Raw genomic sequence first — 16,628 nt, 5'->3', positions numbered from 1 at the left:
AGACGGCGACGACTACGTCAGCGTCGATGACTTGCTGCCTTGTTTGTGTGTCTCTTCCACTACCTCCCCGCTCACTGCCCGCTTTTACCGCTCCTCCTCTTTCTTTTAACCATTTTTGTTTTGTTTGCTGCTTCTCTTTGAAAGAGCTTCCCAGCTGCAGCTCGCTCGCTCTCCCTCGCTCTCCCTCTCTCTCTGTTTGTTTGCTTGCCTTTTGTGTGCGCTTGGGGATTACGTAAGGGAATCCCCAACATTTTGCAGCGCGCACGCCACGCAACTGAAATGATAACAGCGCGGAGGGGTAGATGGAGGGAGTGCAGGGGCATGGAACTGCCAGTGGGGGTGGCTGACTGTGGCTGTGGCTGTGGGTGTGGCTGTGGGTGGGTGCCTGTAGTGTGGCATGAAATGTGACTGACGTTGGGGGGCGGACACAGCGCCCCATCGTGGCCGTTGTTTAATGTTTTATGCAGCTCTCCCCCTGCCTCCTTCCCCCCCTTTCGCTTGTTGAGCAAGTGCGCGGCCTGTTCAAGTATTCGTGGCACAAATAATAATGCAAAAAAAAGCATGTATCTTCTGGATACAATTCGCACACAAACGAAGGGGCTGAATTTTCACATTTTTGCATATTTTATTCCGCCAAAGGGTTGGGGTTGGGGTTGGGGCTGCTGCTGGGATTGGTGGGGCTCTATCCACGCTCACATAGATTCAATTGATGTCCCCGCCATATGGCGGCCACAGTTGCTAAGGAGAGATCCTTGACTCTGCCGTAATTGAAAGGCCCTGTCGTGACTTTGCTTCGAGTGCGCCTGTGGAGGGAACTTTTCCGCGAAAGCTGTTCAAGTTCTCTCTCTCGTCCTTGAACGAATGTATCAAATTCCTGCCCCTGCCAAGATTTCCCAAGAAGTTCTCAAGCCGTTACGGGGCGGGCGCAGAACTTTGTGCTGAGCTTAATAAATAACAAGAAAAGATACTTACTGCCTCGGCCGCTGCCCCTGCGTCGTGCCATCTTTCCAGCTCCCAAATAGGTCTCAATGTGTGGGTGTGGGTGTGGGTGTGGGTGTGTCCTTGTTGCGCCCCTTCCTTGCGCTGTCACATGGGACAACTGTTGGATACTTTGGAGTATTTCCTATCGTCGCCTGATTGATGGATATTTAATAGGACTCGTCGACTGGTCGGCTGCTTGCCTCTGCATGTGTGCTTGTCTGTGTGTGTGTGAATGTCCTTGACGCACACACCACAACAATGGCTACCCCTCTAATGTCCTTGCTGCTATCCTCGTCCTCGGCTTTCAACGTGTTTGTGTGTGTGTTTGTGTGGCCTGGTTCCTGCCTCGCTCTTATTTGCCCACTAGACAAATGGGAGTAGGGGCCCTGCCCGTGTCCATGTCCCTCGCTGGCGTCGTGTCCTGCAAATGTGTCCTGATATGCCTTTTAGCCGGATGACGTAGCTCGCTCTCTCATCGCTGTCCCTTGCCTCTCGCTCTCCTGTAGCACAGTCGCTCACAGTCACAGTCCTTGGCTTTGGCGATTATTTGGGGATTTCCCAATTCCGTTGCACCGCTTCTTCCCCTTCTATTTTTGCCGCTGCTGCTGCTGCTGCTGCTTTTGCTATTGTTTTGTTGTAAATATGTTTGCTCTGGGTGTATAAATCCAAATATATGTGTGTGTGTGTGGGTGTCTCTTGTGTGTGTGTGTTTGTTTTTTGTATATATTAAATTTAACTCATTTTTGCGATATCTTCTGTTGGCTCTACTTCTGATAGTTGTAAATACTCGAAAAATGTTTATTGGTTTCTCTATTTGATATGCCGTTTACTCGGTTGTTGTTGTTGTTGTTGTTGCTGTTTTGTTTCCCTCGTTTTGTAGATCTTGTTTCGGTTTCTGTTGCTGTTTCTGCTGTTGCTTTGTCTGCTGTTTCGTCATCAGATTGCTGTTGCTGTTTGTTGCCTGTTGTCGTAGTCCGTCGTGTTTTTGTATTTTTAATGCATTTATTAGCACTTTGTTTCGTTTCGTTTGCCGCACGCAGGACTACGTCACCGTTTCCACGTAAATCGCTCACTCTCTACCGTTTACCGTTAATCGTTTACCGTTTACCGACGTTGACTAGTTTTGGCACCCACCGAGCGCACCGTGGCGATCAAATCAAATGAATGAAACTAATTCGCGTTGAATAAAACGGGCGCGCAAATTCTTTCAACAATTCTTCATCTGATCTGCTCGTTCTCTTTCTCTTACACCATTTGCACTATGAAGATATTTCTTATCAACTGTTGGTACTCCTATGCGTGTGGTTGTGTGTGTGGTGTGTGAGTATATCACTTTTTAATATGCTTTATATGGCTGTGCGGATTCTATAAATAAACTGCTTGAATATATATACTTCTTTCGCTTTTATTCCAATATAAGTTGTTGTTTTTTGCGCATTTACTTCACCGTTTACCGTTCTGCGCCTAACGAGATACGGATACGTGCGTCTCGGCTCGGTTCGCGGAAAAAGCTAAGAAAAAAGCCTTCAATTCAAAACATGGCTGCGCGCGCGTTTGGGGGCTACCCATTGTGAATTGTGTGTCAATATTGTGAATTGGCATTATTTTTGGGGTCAAATTGTCAGGGAAATTCTCTCCTGCGTCTGAACGGTCGGGGAAACGCTCTCCTGTTGCTAAGCGCTGTTAACGCAGAAATGAGCAAATACGCTCACGAATGCAACAGCCACTGCTTTCATTTTGCACTGCTTTAAATGCCGTGTTGAAGAGAGAGTCTTGCAAAGAGTGGCTCTTAAGAGAACTTAAAGGCGAAGAGTGAAGATACGAAGGTAAAATATTATATCTGCTAGCATTTGAATGTATGCAGTTCAGGGAGTTCAAGAAACGGCCGCCGAATAGCTGTGGCGCGCCTGTAAAACCGTTGAGATTTGAAATCAGATTTGCTATCATGTAAACACCTCAGAAATGACACATTGGAATTTGCTGTGAGAAGACCAACTAGCTGTTCGAATTATAAAGGAAAATAATTACTTTCATTGTGTTTCACTATAGTTGTTGTATTATGTATTATCGCTAAGGATACACATGCGTGGTATGCATGTTTGGTTCACTCACCTCCAATGCCAGCTCACCACTTCTCCTTATTGCTCTTTAAAGCCCACACACAATCAGCTTAAGCTCAAGCTCATGCCATGGACCTGCTAGGCGATAATAGCTTTGACACAAGCTGCTCCAGTCGATTGCTGTACGCTCTGCCTCATGTCAAAGGGGCACAACAATGCGGTGTCAATGGAAATTAATGTAAGGGAAAAATGTGAAAACATCTGCGGCAGTGTCTGGGTGGATGTGGGGGTGTGAGGATGGAGATGTGGGGCGGGTTTAATGAACCATTGACACAGGCAGCTGTGAGTGTTCTCAACGGCCGTGACATGTGAAAGGCGTGGCCTTCAGCTCGTTAACAGGAAACCATCCGCCCCATTGCAGCCGAACAAAAAGTCAGCGCCTTATGTGTGCGAGAAGGTCATGTCTGCTCCAAAGGATTTCTATAATTTAATTGAGATATTTCATTAGAATGAAATGCAAAAATAATCAAATTTCATTTGAGCTGCAAGGCCTGCAGACCACTCAAGCTTCTTATCCCACCACAACAACCGCCCACCCCCCGTACAATGCTCAACAAATCATCAATGAAAGTTGTTCGAACAAACAGCTGACGTTTGTTTACGTGGCTGCCACGCGCAGGCGCCATTTATGCCGGGAAATTCGAGTGCGAAAAACCAATTTGGCGCCAACGACTTCTCCCCAGCGCGTCGAGATACCGTTGCAGTCGGCCGACAACAGACAACGCGAGAGGATCACAAGCTCGGAAAGCGATGGATTATTTCGCAGCATTACTCTGAGTTCTCGTAGTGGTGCAAACAACATTCAAACAAAACTATTTTTAGCCAGTGGTTTGCCAACAACAAAGGCAAGAAAAAACAAAACAAATTTCAACATTTTGAATGGTTCTTAAAATGAAATAAACAAGATGAAAATTTAGGAGTGTTTCTCTAGTGTTTCTTTTGGATCAAATCATCTGGATTAGTGGAATCAGCAGGGTGAGCACCACACAATCTCCAAATCCAAATAAAACTCCACTGAAAACACGCAACTGTAGATACACAATCCTCCCTACGCAATATTAAATATTAAAATATTAAATTGGCAAATGAATAGTTTGGCAGGCGGAATGAGAAGAGGTTTAGCGTGGAGATAGACTGCACATGTGGAAATTTAATATTTGCATTGATTTATTCCATGATTTATTATTCCGTTTGGTTGCTGCTAAATATTCTACGTATATGCATATGTACATGTCATTTTGTGACTGAACTCCTATTTATTTGTTTTAAATTGTTCATTTCGCTTGTGTTTGCTTGTGGAAACATTTCCAGCAATATGCTTTTTCGTGAATATCAGTTACAAGAGGTGTGAAATTATCGATTTGAACATGGAAAATTGAAAAGGAGACAACTCCTACGAACTTTAACATGAGTCAAGTGGTATGTGTTGTGCATCAGGAAAGTGCAACTACCTGGAATTGAGCCATTGATCTAGATTCAAACGTCTTCCTGAAGTCCATGCGAAAATGTAATCCATGCTTCCGTTCTCATTTAAAATCAAAGGAAATGTATACGGCTGCAACATTTGCAAAACAATTATTGGATAGAGGCGATGGAAAATATGCAGGAAAAAGTATTTATTTAAACGGAGATGAATTTACCCTTTCATTGGTGTATGATGTATGAAGCGAGTGTGCAGGAGGCTTGCCCCTAGTGTGACTAAAAAATATCTCGAATTTCTCTTGAATGGAAAGCTCATAAAAGCCAACTCGCTTTGGTACACTGGGTACACACAAACACAAATACATTCCCATGCACTTTTGTGTGTGTTTACACTGAGAAAAAATGGCTTCGTGGAAACCAATCGACTTTACTTGCTTCAACTAAGAGTATAAAGGCATCAAAAGGTTTTTTATGGGCCTGTATTTGATTTAAATACACGTGCATGAGTGTAAAATATTTACAAACAAGTGAAAATGTGCAATTTTCACAGCTACGTTTTATCATGCGATGTGCATCCGTACCTGAATAAATTGAGAAACCGAATTGGATTACAAGCCGAATATTTGTTATTGAAATATGAGCTTTTAAAGAGCTACCCTTTACCACGAATGCAAGGATTTAAATGTGGGACTGACAACACCAATGCCAATAGAATTCTCGTGAACGAGAATTTGCATGTGCCGGACAACAAATGTTGTTGAGGCTGTGCACTAACGCACTGGATTGTGCCTCAGTATTGTTTATTCAATTTCATTCTATCATGCGGAAACACAATAGCTGCGCTTTACTTTTATTACATTTTATTATTTGTACCTTTTTTTCTATTTCTGGTGGCATTGCGTCAGCTTCTGTCATTTTCAACCCCGAGGGATGTGTTGACAAAAATCGCTGCTGGATGCTTTTTAATATGTCGGTTTCACGGGCTCACGGCATGGGTCATTTTAATAAAGAACAATGTGAATGGACCTGCTCCTGCTCCTCCTCCTGTCTATGTCCTGATGGGCAGTTCATTTTCTTAAATTGCCAACAATATGCTGGGCCCAAGCCAGAGCCAAGCGAATAATGTTTCCATGACGCATGTACTTAAATGGTCTAAGGAATAAATCGTCATTTACGAGGCCTCCAGGTTCCGCCTTAGACGTTTGACTACAGAAATAAATGACAGCAAATTAGTCGATTCTTTTGGACTCTCATTTATGAACGTTCCGTATGCGCAAGTGACTTCTGGCCACAGGAAAATCTTTGTCCCATTACAAGGACATCCGACTGTCTTCATGGCGGAATGAACATCTTTTTGACAACATTTCGATGGAATTTGGTCAAAATAATTGCTGGAAACAATATGAAACGTATTTTGTTACAGAGAAACCTCTTGCATATCAAAGAGCACTCAGTATTTGGTTCAATCAATGTTCGCATTTACTCCATAATTAGTCCTGTCAGGCATCAATAGCATGACAAAGGGCTAGGCTTGCAATCAATACTTTGCATCAACTCAGTTTGAAATCCCTTTGGATGGGTTTTAGGTAAATGGATGCCACTAGAAACGAGAAACGTGACGCATTTAAATGGGTTTGTGCGGGTTTGTCCCTTTCATGCTCCAACTCATTGTCATCGTCATCAGCATAATAATAAGGATTGGCTTTGACATACTCTTCTGTCAGATACAATGGATATTTATGTTGGAATTATCTGATTTTAATTAATTCATTTATTGGGAAATGTACAGGCGGTTTCTGGGTTTACTTCAGGGGCTTTTCAGGCTTTCATGGGATTCCAGGATTTTCATGATTTTCGGCCTTTGATTCTGGTAAGGCCACTTCCACGTAATGACAGCTGAGAAATGCAATGTGCAATTCTGATACTGCCGTAAGCGATGGCATGCAGTACGTATGTATGTACATATGTACATATGTGTGTGTACATATGTCCATACATATGTATTTATGTATGTAAGTACATATATTGTACTGGCGTTGGCAGAATTATCTCATAAGCTGGCTCGCCAATCGGCCATTGCTTTTGGCTGCTGATAAAGACTCGTGAAAAATTGCTTTCAAGCTAAAAAATGCATTTTTAGCAATATAAATAAATACTTAGAGAAAGTTAAGGCAAACTTTGGAAGAGGAAATTGCAATTTTACATATATAAATGCCATAAATATAAAGGCTGAAACTGGGCAAGCTGCAGACCAGTTAAGGCAAGCGTTGCAGCTCCCAAAACTAAGACCCTTTCAAAATAAGAGCATCATTTATAATTAATTATTGTAATTTATGTATGCATGTGTGTGTGTGTGTGTGTGTGCGTGCATAGCATGGTTGGTGGCTCTGCTAAATAGAATTTAATAGAATGCTCAATTTGATCGGGGAAGCAAAAACACAGAAACATACACAGAGAAACACACACACACACACATTCCCCCCATTTAATTCTGTTGCTGTGGCTGAGGCTTTCAACAAGTCACTAATGCAAATAACAAACAATAAACAATTCTCGAGGCTCTCTCTGGCTCTCGGTAGCTGTCTGTTTACTGCCCGCAGTTACACTTGGACACACAAGCACAGTCGGACAGTCGGACAATCCCACAATGCCGCAAGACCACAAATATGTTTAGCGGAAATCTTCTGTTGGAAATTTTCTTTTCGTGGTTTTTGCACTTGCCCGTGACTGGTCCAGAATGGCTCTCGTGCTGTCCGTTTTGTTGGCCAGGGCCATGTCTGGTCTGTGGTTCAGTTTCTTTGCCCTCTTTCCAGCCATCACATTTGGCAGCCGCTTGAATGTGTATTTATGTAAATGCCAAAATAATTTCCATCGCTTGTTGGAAGTCAATGCCTGTTCGACGGGCTATTAAGGGGCAGGGAAATTTACCTGGGAAAAGCTTAAAAAACGGATTGCTGGCAGCAGCAGCAGCAGTTCGACTGGTCGATACCCAGTGGTTGTGGCTGCCCCACACCCAGACTGGCTCTTCAATAAGTGCTTGGGGAATTGGCAGGGTCAGGTATGCCCAAAAAAACAAAAGCATCCAATTATAATACACATTCCACCCATCAACAAGCCATAAAATAAAAACAGAAAGGGCAAACAAAAACGATTTTTGCACCCACTGCCAGGCAGCCATTTTATTTATTGTTAATTTCAGAAGCTTACCTTTGGCCGTGCATTCGAACTTTGAATTACATCTCTCTCTCTCTCTCTCTGTGTGTGTGTTTTTATTCATTCTTTTTTTTTGGTGTTTTATTGGTGCGTGCTGGCATTCATTAGCTTCGAGGCCGTCTAGCCGTCTGACGTTTGAATATAAATTGTCTAATGCAGCCACTGGGCATTGATAATTGTATTTAATGTTGCTCGGGGATGTGGCCGCGTACCGCACTGCACTGGCAATCAGTTGAACGCTGAGAGAGAGAGAGAGAAGATGGATGGACATTACCGTTTGTCCATTGCTCAGCAGTCCGCTCTAAGCTCTCAGCTTTATTAGAATTGGCTTTACAGCATTTCATCTTCTCATCACTGCACAATATTCTAAATTCTGTCTAGTCATGGCATCCCCACTTACCATTCGAAACTTTTATCAGTGAGGATTGAGCTATTGTCGGCCATCGATGGTCCTTTTTACTACGTATACGCAGTGTGAGCGGCTTTAAAGTGCCATTTTGCGAACCCATGTCATCGCCGGGGGATTTGCTAAAAAGCACAAATTCCCAACTCGAACAAAGAGCTTCACTTTGGGCACAGCGTCAGCTCCATTTCATAAATCCAATGGTGGCTTTAGCGTTTTTAGAGGATGCTGAGTGGAGAGGAGAGGAGAGGAGAGGAGAGAGTGTAGTGTGTGGAGCATCTATCCATCACTTTGGTTGAGCCAACAAATAAACCAAAAATGGTGTCTTTTATTTTTATGAGCATGTTGCATGTTACGACGTGACTGAATTCGGGAATTCCAAACTAAAAAGTTCAAAGGAAACTTAGCAAAGACATGAAGGGAGGCACCAGAATCTGAAATACCCTCTGGCTGCCCAGGGTATGCCATTTCGTAACAGAATGCACCTGCATTCAGGGGAACAGGCCATGGGATAATCCCCTTGCATACTTGCATTGAAAGGCCATTAAAAAGGAACAGTTGGGGGCCAACAAAAAAGACAATTCCAGCTGGCTGTCAATGTTGTTCGAGATGAAAACAGCTTTTGCCCGGCATTGCCCATGGGGATTGCAGGGTACACCATAGACAGACGGACAGCATTTACCGTGTTGTCTTCCAAGTGGGCTGCTTCTGACCAACAAGTCGTTTGTCTGCCCAGATAACGAAGCTCAAACAGAGTTGCCATGACTGTGCGAGTGATGCGAGTGGGGGTGCTGTCCCTAGGATCTCTAGGATCCATTTTGAGGCATCAACTTGATTTATGTGCTTGTGTGCTGCGTGCACGTGCCACACGGCTTGTCCGGCGACCGAGATTAAAAGGCATGCACCATCTCAGGCATCTCAGCATCCCCATTGGCGGGCAGGGAGCAGGGTGCTCTGTGTGCTGGGTCTTGGGTCCTGAGTTCTGCCTTTTCAATGAAGATAAATTGTAAGAGTAAGTGAACAAATTTGCACGCATTGAATGCGGGAAAAGCGAGAAAAGCGAGGCAAAAGCGCGAAATGAAACGATGGCAAATGCTTATTGCGATTTGTGGACGATAATATTTCACAATTGAATTTCCCCTCCATCAACGGCAGCTGCTCCTGCCTCGCTCCTTTCAAAATTGTATTTCCATTACAGTGAAAATTCCCTTGAGAATTGTTTTGGTCTATTTGCTGGGCTTAACATGGGCAACTGTTGTCATCTTACGCATAATTGGTAGGAATACAGCTTATCGGATGTCGCTTCCTGCTTCCTAGCTTCCTCTCAGAGCTGCTCGGTGCAGCTCTTTCTCGGAAAAACAACTGGCATCTGATAGAGACACAGCAAAGTAGACAGGAATGAACAGAAGCTGCAAAAACAGAATGGTTGTCGTACAAAAGAAATAAGCTTAGATGCTTGAAGTAGACGTAAGCGCCGTCGGTTTTGCTGTTCGTGTCGTTCCCAGCAGCTGCTGCTGCCAGGAGCAAGTCTCTGCTCCATGCTACTTTGCTTTTAAGTTCTTTGCGCGTTGTACCTGATTAAAGTGCTGACAAAAAGGTGCTTTGAATCTATTATTTGCCTGAATTACGTTCCATCTAATTAGAGCAGACGACAGCAATTTCATTAACATGTCAGTACAATGTCGAGATGGATATCTTTTGTTGGGCATAAAGCCCTGCCCAGGCACCCAAGCAAACTGACTAAGAACGGACACAAACGGAAACACAAACACAAACACTGTCAAGGGGCAGGAGGGGTGTGCAAATACTTACTACGACATTCTGCCGTGCCGCAAACATAATTAATTTGTTCCATTTCTACACATTTATTTAGCATTGATAAATAAATTTGCTTGCCCTTGCAATCTGGACTGCAAGAGTGGCTCAAAGCATCATTGCTTGGAACCCATTCGTAAAGAACCCCTTGGGTACGTACGTACCAGGAACTGCCTCTTCATTCCAACTTCATTTTGTTGGAATGTATTTCCCAAGAGTGTTTCCTAAGCTCTGCGCCCATTGGATTACACAAATGCCTGCAAGTTACTTGTGGTTCAGGTTGGCTGAGCTGGGCTAGGCTCTGGTTTTACTTGAGATTCCTGGCGAAATATTCTCCTTGAAGCGGATTTTCTAGGTTTACCAAGACCATTTCAACCTAAATTACTGCTTTGGGGGAACCTTTCCCAAATTCTGTGACACCAGAGTGCTCTTTATTTAATGTCAGCGCCAGTTGCTGCCAGCTAATTAAATGCCAAAGGAATTTCAATTTATTCGGCAGCCAATGTGGCGGCACTTTGAATTGCTCTGTGGCCACCATTAATCATTTGTGTGGTTTACAGTTGTGGCCAAGACCAAACTGTAGTTTCCCATTAGTTCCTTCAGCCATGGCGGTGACGAATGCTAGCTGCAGAATTCCAATCGTTGTGCTTCAAGGTGCCAAAACACCAAAAGCCCAAATGTCAACTTGGCTGCTGCTGGCCCTCAAATGGATGCTTTCAGTGATTTTTCAGTCAACTTTTGGCCAAAAGTCATTATAAAACTCCAATAAAACTGTATCTGAAGCAATTAATTTTGCCAAAAACACAAGTGGGTGCCCCATAATGTGCTGACAATTTATTGTACGGGTATGCCCCCAAAGGCAAATTGACAAAGTTTTGCCCGGGCACGTGCCGACGCCTAAATATTATGAAAAATAAAAATTATACAAAATTGTGCTTTAAGTGTGAAGAACTTTACTTACGCCTGGCCAGACAGACATGTGGATATATTTCAATAGAGAAATTGCGTTAAATAAATTCCCAAATTGCCAATTGATGGAAATATTAATGCCGCTACATTTGAGATGATCAACAAAGTGCTTATAATTAAAATGGAATGTACACACATACGCAAGGCTGAGGAGCGAAATTCTTTTGCATTACTCTTTTTAATTTATAAGTGTATTGGGTTGAATTCAATTGGAAATTATTGGCATACCCGTCCGTCCACCCCGTTGCCACTCAGCGTGCACAACTCAATTTTGAGCAGAAATTTCATTTTTAATTTCGGAAAACAAGCGTAAACAAATTTATAAATATAAATACACACAAAATACATGCGAGCGAGCGAGTGAAATTATTAAAGAGTAGCAAATATTTTTGGGTGCTACGCTCCCCATTGATGGGGAACAAAAACTTTTCATAAATCGCTTGCTACAAATTGTTGGAAATCTGCTTGTTATGTTGCAAGGCGTAATAATCGTAGTGCCGTAGTTTTAATGTTTTTTTTTAACCCCCAACTTGTTTCCATTGCGAGAGTTCGCTCCACTCGCAGTGGCCGAATTCGTGTGTGTTTTTGTTAGAGCGTCAGAAGTGCAGGCTAAAAAAGGAATTCCCGCATTCTGACAGAGTTCCATATTAGCAAGCATAGCTCATATTTGCACAATTTCCAAAAGGTATACATAAAAACTAGTTTAGCTTTGTTGTCAGAGAGCTCTAAGGGTGCCGCTTCAGTTTTGGAATTGTTTGCGCACTCCTTGCCCTTGTGGCATGCATACAGGTTGCCAGTTAATTAAAATTGTTAGGGCTTTGCCTTTTATATAATATCCTGTGACTTAGCAACAGCACACTCGTGGGCTTACAAGGGGAATGTCGCCAGATTGTGCCAACGAAAGATCCATTCATAAATATGGCGAGCAGCTCTCCAGGCAGTCAACGCCAACTCATCTTAATAAGCCATGGAGAAGCGCAAAGAGACCGCCGCCACCGTGGCTAAAAAGCACTTGAGCATAATGAATTACAACACAGAAAACCAGTGCGCATTCAGCATCGAATCTGGATGTACCCAGCATGTTCTGATAATTAAATTATAAGCTTACAACTTGGCAGGACACTTTGCCGAGTTCCAATGGGTGGGTTTCTGCCGTGTTTCCCTCAGTTCAAAGGTCTCGGCGTAATTTGCAGCAATTTCAATTGCACAGATTGATGCCTGCAGGGGGCTTTTAATATTTAATCATTATTGAGGGATAATTTCGAAGTTGCATTCAATCAATAGGAACAATAGGAACCCCAATGAGCTGGCTGGCGCTGTCTTAAGGATATGTATGTACAGCACGTATCATAAATTGTGTTCATGTGGCTCAGTGGTTGTGTTAAATTTGCATTGCATTGCCTTTCAGTCGCTCTAATGGACTTTGGACATTCAGTCATACAATTCTAATTGACTTGGCGTCTACGCAGCCAAATTATGACAAAGGGCAAATAACAAATGAATGGTAATGGTTGAACAACCTACACTTTGCATAAATTACAACGTAATAATAAATGACAGTTTAATGAATTGGCAATTGCCATGACATGGATAGAGTGTCGGGACAGGGACACTGTTCCTTGTCTAACACGCAAATCGTTGGACCCTCGTCGGCGTGGCCTTTGTTTTCGCCAAGTTATTTTGTTTACTGCGCCATCCTTTTGGAATTTCAGCCATCCACCATGAGTTTACATAATCAAGGTCACGGGGCACAAGCCAGCTGCCGGATTATATAAATTGCAGGCGCTTATCCCAGAGAATAGTTTCTTAATTCGAACACAAAAGCAGCCTCCGCATGGAAACTGTTTGTTATTTAAAGCATTTTTCCACTGAAACTTAAAGTGTATCTATAGATTCTGAATGCACTTTAAGTTTAAGAAATTTCAACTCATGGGGCGACCCGTGGGCAGTGTTATCTCAGATGGAGGGAGCAGCACAGCTCGACGAGCAAAGCTCGCTAAAGGCTGCCACCGGTACGGTGCACAGGAAGGAATTACTTTGCTCCTGTCTTGGGTTGGCAGGCCCGCACCCGCAAGTGTTGATTGAATTGTTGTATTGATTGGCTCTATGTGTGGTTGCATTGCAAAACGGTGCGTGAGTGCATGCATGACATAAAGCAAAGTGTAACATAATCATCGTGTGTTGTCCGCGCTGCTTGACAAACGCAATTTCGCTGATTTGAACCAAACATGTTACCTCGGCCGGAAATCCAATAGCCAGCCACTCCCTGTTGAGCCTGTATGTACAGGAGCGCACATCGCACATCGCACTTCGATGAGCAGACTAGATATATGTTTGTGCATAGAGACATCCCTTATGATTAATCGGTGTCCGTTCCTGTGACAGTGTGGCGCAACTCGCTCTTTGGCATGTGGCGCCTGGTTGTCGCCCGGTTACCAAATCCTAACCGCAGACCACCAACGGTGCCCCTTGATTTATGATGGAATATATCACCAGTGACACCCTACGGTGGCACACCTACGGAGACTCTGTGTTCTGGTAAATACTCGAACTAGCAAATTGGTCACATTCGAGTGGCACTTTAATTTGATAAAAAGGGACTCGGGCGTCATCTCTTTAAGGGGTTTGCATTAAGAGGCTGCACGCAGCCAGGCAGTCGTGATTGCTGCACATAAGCAGCAACTGGTTGACCAAATTACCATAATCCATAAAGCCAGACAAATGCCACTAAGACCAACTGTAGCAGCATTTCAATTAGAGTTCCCTGACCCGAGCCGTGCGCACTCCAGGATTATGCTAATAATCTGAGCTCGTCCATTGATGCCTGTTAATGAGGCTGCCGAAGAGGGGAGACAGCTTCACGTTTACTTCGGTTTACTTTTGTTTGTGTTTGCCACTTCAGTAGTGTACTCATGTACTCATCTCATGATTATAATTTGATTTTCCTTTTATTTGCTCGGCGCTCTCGGCTGTCGTTAGAGTTCAGAACGTTGGGTTTAGTGCCGACTTGGCAAATGTTTCACGTTTATGACTGTCTATAAGTAACCGGTCTTCGTGAGCCATCAAGTTTGATGGATACGACACTGGCTGGCACACAGCTTCTTGAATGTCTGCAGTTGAAGCGAATCTGGAGCTTGGGTTTCATATGGCGGAAAAACTGTCAGTCAACGGAGCGGAGCGTTTCCTTTATACACGCTTCACACGCATGGCATCCAGCATTCAGGGATCGTTATTCCGCATCAATATTCACACACTCAGCTCAATATGCCGCACATTTTTAGCTGCAAACTTTAGCATCTGATTTGCCACAACTTTTCCATTAGAAAAGTTAAAGCGTGGCGCATGGTGTATGGTTTCAGCTCATGTTTGTTCAGATAATTGGCAATTTTTTTACCTTTCTTTTCTTTCTGCCGGCACTCACTGTTTTTTGTGGTTGCGGCATTAATTTTGTTGATGTCATGATTAAAATCCTTAAATCTTAATAAAGCAATGGATTCCGTTTAATTTTAAAGGACGTAAAAAGAAGAACCTCCTCCATGTATAATCTTTTCCAACCTCCGCATATTAACTTTCCCATGGAAAAGTTGCGCCGAAATTTCATCGGAATATTTTATTCATGTATATTTTCCTTCAATTTCATGTTTTTTCATCCTTTTATGCATTTTTTTCTTCCACTACTTTTGTTTAAATAAATTAAAAAAATAAAGCCATTCAGGCAGGTAAAATGTCAGCAAATAATTGCATTACCGCATTTAACTTTCAACATGAGAAGGGAAATGGTTCGCATGACTGCAATGCGCGTGGTAAAAATGGGAATATTCTTCTACTATTGGCTGTTGGTTCATGGACTCATTCGTTTGTAGTCACAAAAAAGGCAACCAGAGCACTGTTATAGTCGATCAACTCTTTGAGCCAACCCAGTCATTTAATTTTATTGAGTTGTTGGTTGAAATTTGATATCAGATTTCCAATGATGCTGTCTCCACACTCTGTTTGTTGTACATACAGACTCGTATGGCTGATTATTTATTTTGTGTGTGTGTGTTCTTTTTTTTGTTATTTCTTTTTAGCACGATCTGGTGGCGCCAGTATTTTGAATAAATAATTCTGCCACAGCAGATGCTGGGCGCGATACGTGCACTTGGATGATGGGAGGAGGTAAGTCACGGTCTATTTATAATGGTAATGGGGCTCTGCTGGCCAGAATTTGCATTGCTAATCGATGGATTCTAATCCATGGATGTAGTTTGAAAGCGGTTAACAAATTTATGCGCCCGACGCATGCGACAAATCTTCCCCTGCCCATCAACAAACCCAAATATTGATGAAGAAATGGGTTTGGTTTTGGTTTGGGTTTGGGTTTGGTTTGGTTTGGTGCTTTGGGTTTTTTTGTTTTTGCCGGCGCATTCCATTGGGGAATTCCTGATCAAAATAAACACCCAATAAATATACATGTATCCAAAGAATGCTCGTAAACTCCTAAACGGATACACTTTAACACTTGTGGGCGAAAAAGTGCCCGTAAAATCTCATTTTCAGGCTCGTAAACTACTAAGAAGCCCACTCTCGTGCGAAGACTAATTAGTAGACTGAGTCGCTCAACTAACTAACGAAAGAGGAAATTGCAATTATATTATAGACCAATTAAGGTAGAAACTTTTGCCCAAGAACCACCATAATAACTTTCAACGAGCTGTGTGGCTGAGGGAAAAGAAAATACGGAAATATTGGCATATAAATCTTATGACTTGCCAGAGGTAATGCTGCCTAACTAGCTGGGATTATCTACGCATTGCAGTGCCATTTTGTGCTACTCGGATTATTCTTCGGCACGAGGCATGCCAGGTGCGGAACTACATCAGCAATCAATTTATCCCATTTGGAGCTCCTTTTACCCAATGCTCAATCACTCAGGCATCATTGGGAAGTGAAGGCTGTGGCGGCTGCTGCGTGACTTACAAGAAAAATGTGCATATTAAGTTGCACTTTTATATCACATGTCCCTGCCGCCCTATGAATATTTCAGCATTCACCGCTCGCTCTCCCTGAGTGTAGGCATAAAACCAGGTGCTCTGTAGACTCTGTAGATAAACATTTTATATTGGCCTCTTGCTGACGGACCACGGCTAAGCGCATATTCATTTCACTTGACTTGTTTCCGTGTGCGAGGGTGGAGAACATTTCCATTTCAATATGGACTCGTATCCAGCAGCGTTATCCCTTTATGGCACGGGCTTTGAAGCAGGGCGCGGCACGCAATATCGGCAATGCCTTTAGCACTTTCCCATGTCCCTGTCCCTGTCCCTGTCCGTGGCAGTGACACAACACAACGCACAACTAAGTATCTACTATTGATGGCAATATGGTGATGGCAATGGCATTTTTCAAGTGCAGCGCAGACAAGGGCACTGAAGGCCGCTCGTAGCTCGATATTTCTAGCCAAAACAAGAGCTGGGTAAACACTGCTGTGTCAGCTGGAGAGCTCCCTGAACTTTGGCCCTCCGCATGCCAAGCCGCACAAAATCCGCATTTTGTCAGACTATTCCCCACCATTCACTCTGCTGTTTCATGCAAGTTACCCAGATAAAAAACAAATACAATTATAGACATATTATCGAAACAAAACTAAAAAAAAAAAAATATAATAAAATAGAATAATAATTGTGAATAAAGTTTCCCGCGCGAGCTTCATTTTGCGAGCCAAA

General features: G+C 43.1%; 2 protein-coding genes across 4 annotated transcripts in view; one reads left to right on the top strand and one right to left on the bottom strand.

Moving 5' to 3' along the window:
- The window catches only part of LOC117891543, a 40,742-nt gene extending 38,850 nt beyond the window's left edge, over positions 1-1,892 (bottom strand). The window contains exon 1 of the mRNA XM_034797053.1: positions 973-1,892. Within this exon, the coding sequence (XP_034652944.1) occupies positions 973-1,003 (31 nt within the window). The 5' untranslated portion in view covers positions 1,004-1,892. The remainder of the gene's footprint in view (positions 1-972) is intronic.
- Positions 1,893-3,820: 1,928 nt separating this feature from the next.
- Positions 3,821-16,628, top strand: part of LOC117890849 (sex peptide receptor) — a 28,201-nt gene continuing 15,393 nt past the window's right edge. For 2 of the 3 annotated variants that reach the window (XM_034795934.1, XM_034795936.1), the window contains exon 1: positions 3,821-4,076. The gene's annotated coding sequence lies outside the window, so the exon portion shown is untranslated. Of the gene's footprint in view, positions 4,077-14,997; positions 15,082-16,628 lie in introns of those variants that run through there. The other variant, XM_034795935.1, reaches the window with a different exon arrangement.

Source organism: Drosophila subobscura, chromosome E (genome assembly GCF_008121235.1).
Source record: "Drosophila subobscura isolate 14011-0131.10 chromosome E, UCBerk_Dsub_1.0, whole genome shotgun sequence".
Lineage (NCBI taxonomy): Eukaryota > Metazoa > Arthropoda > Insecta > Diptera > Drosophilidae > Drosophila > Drosophila subobscura.
The sequence above is the reverse complement of the archived record's forward strand: the minus strand, read 5'-3'. Positions and strand labels throughout refer to the sequence as shown.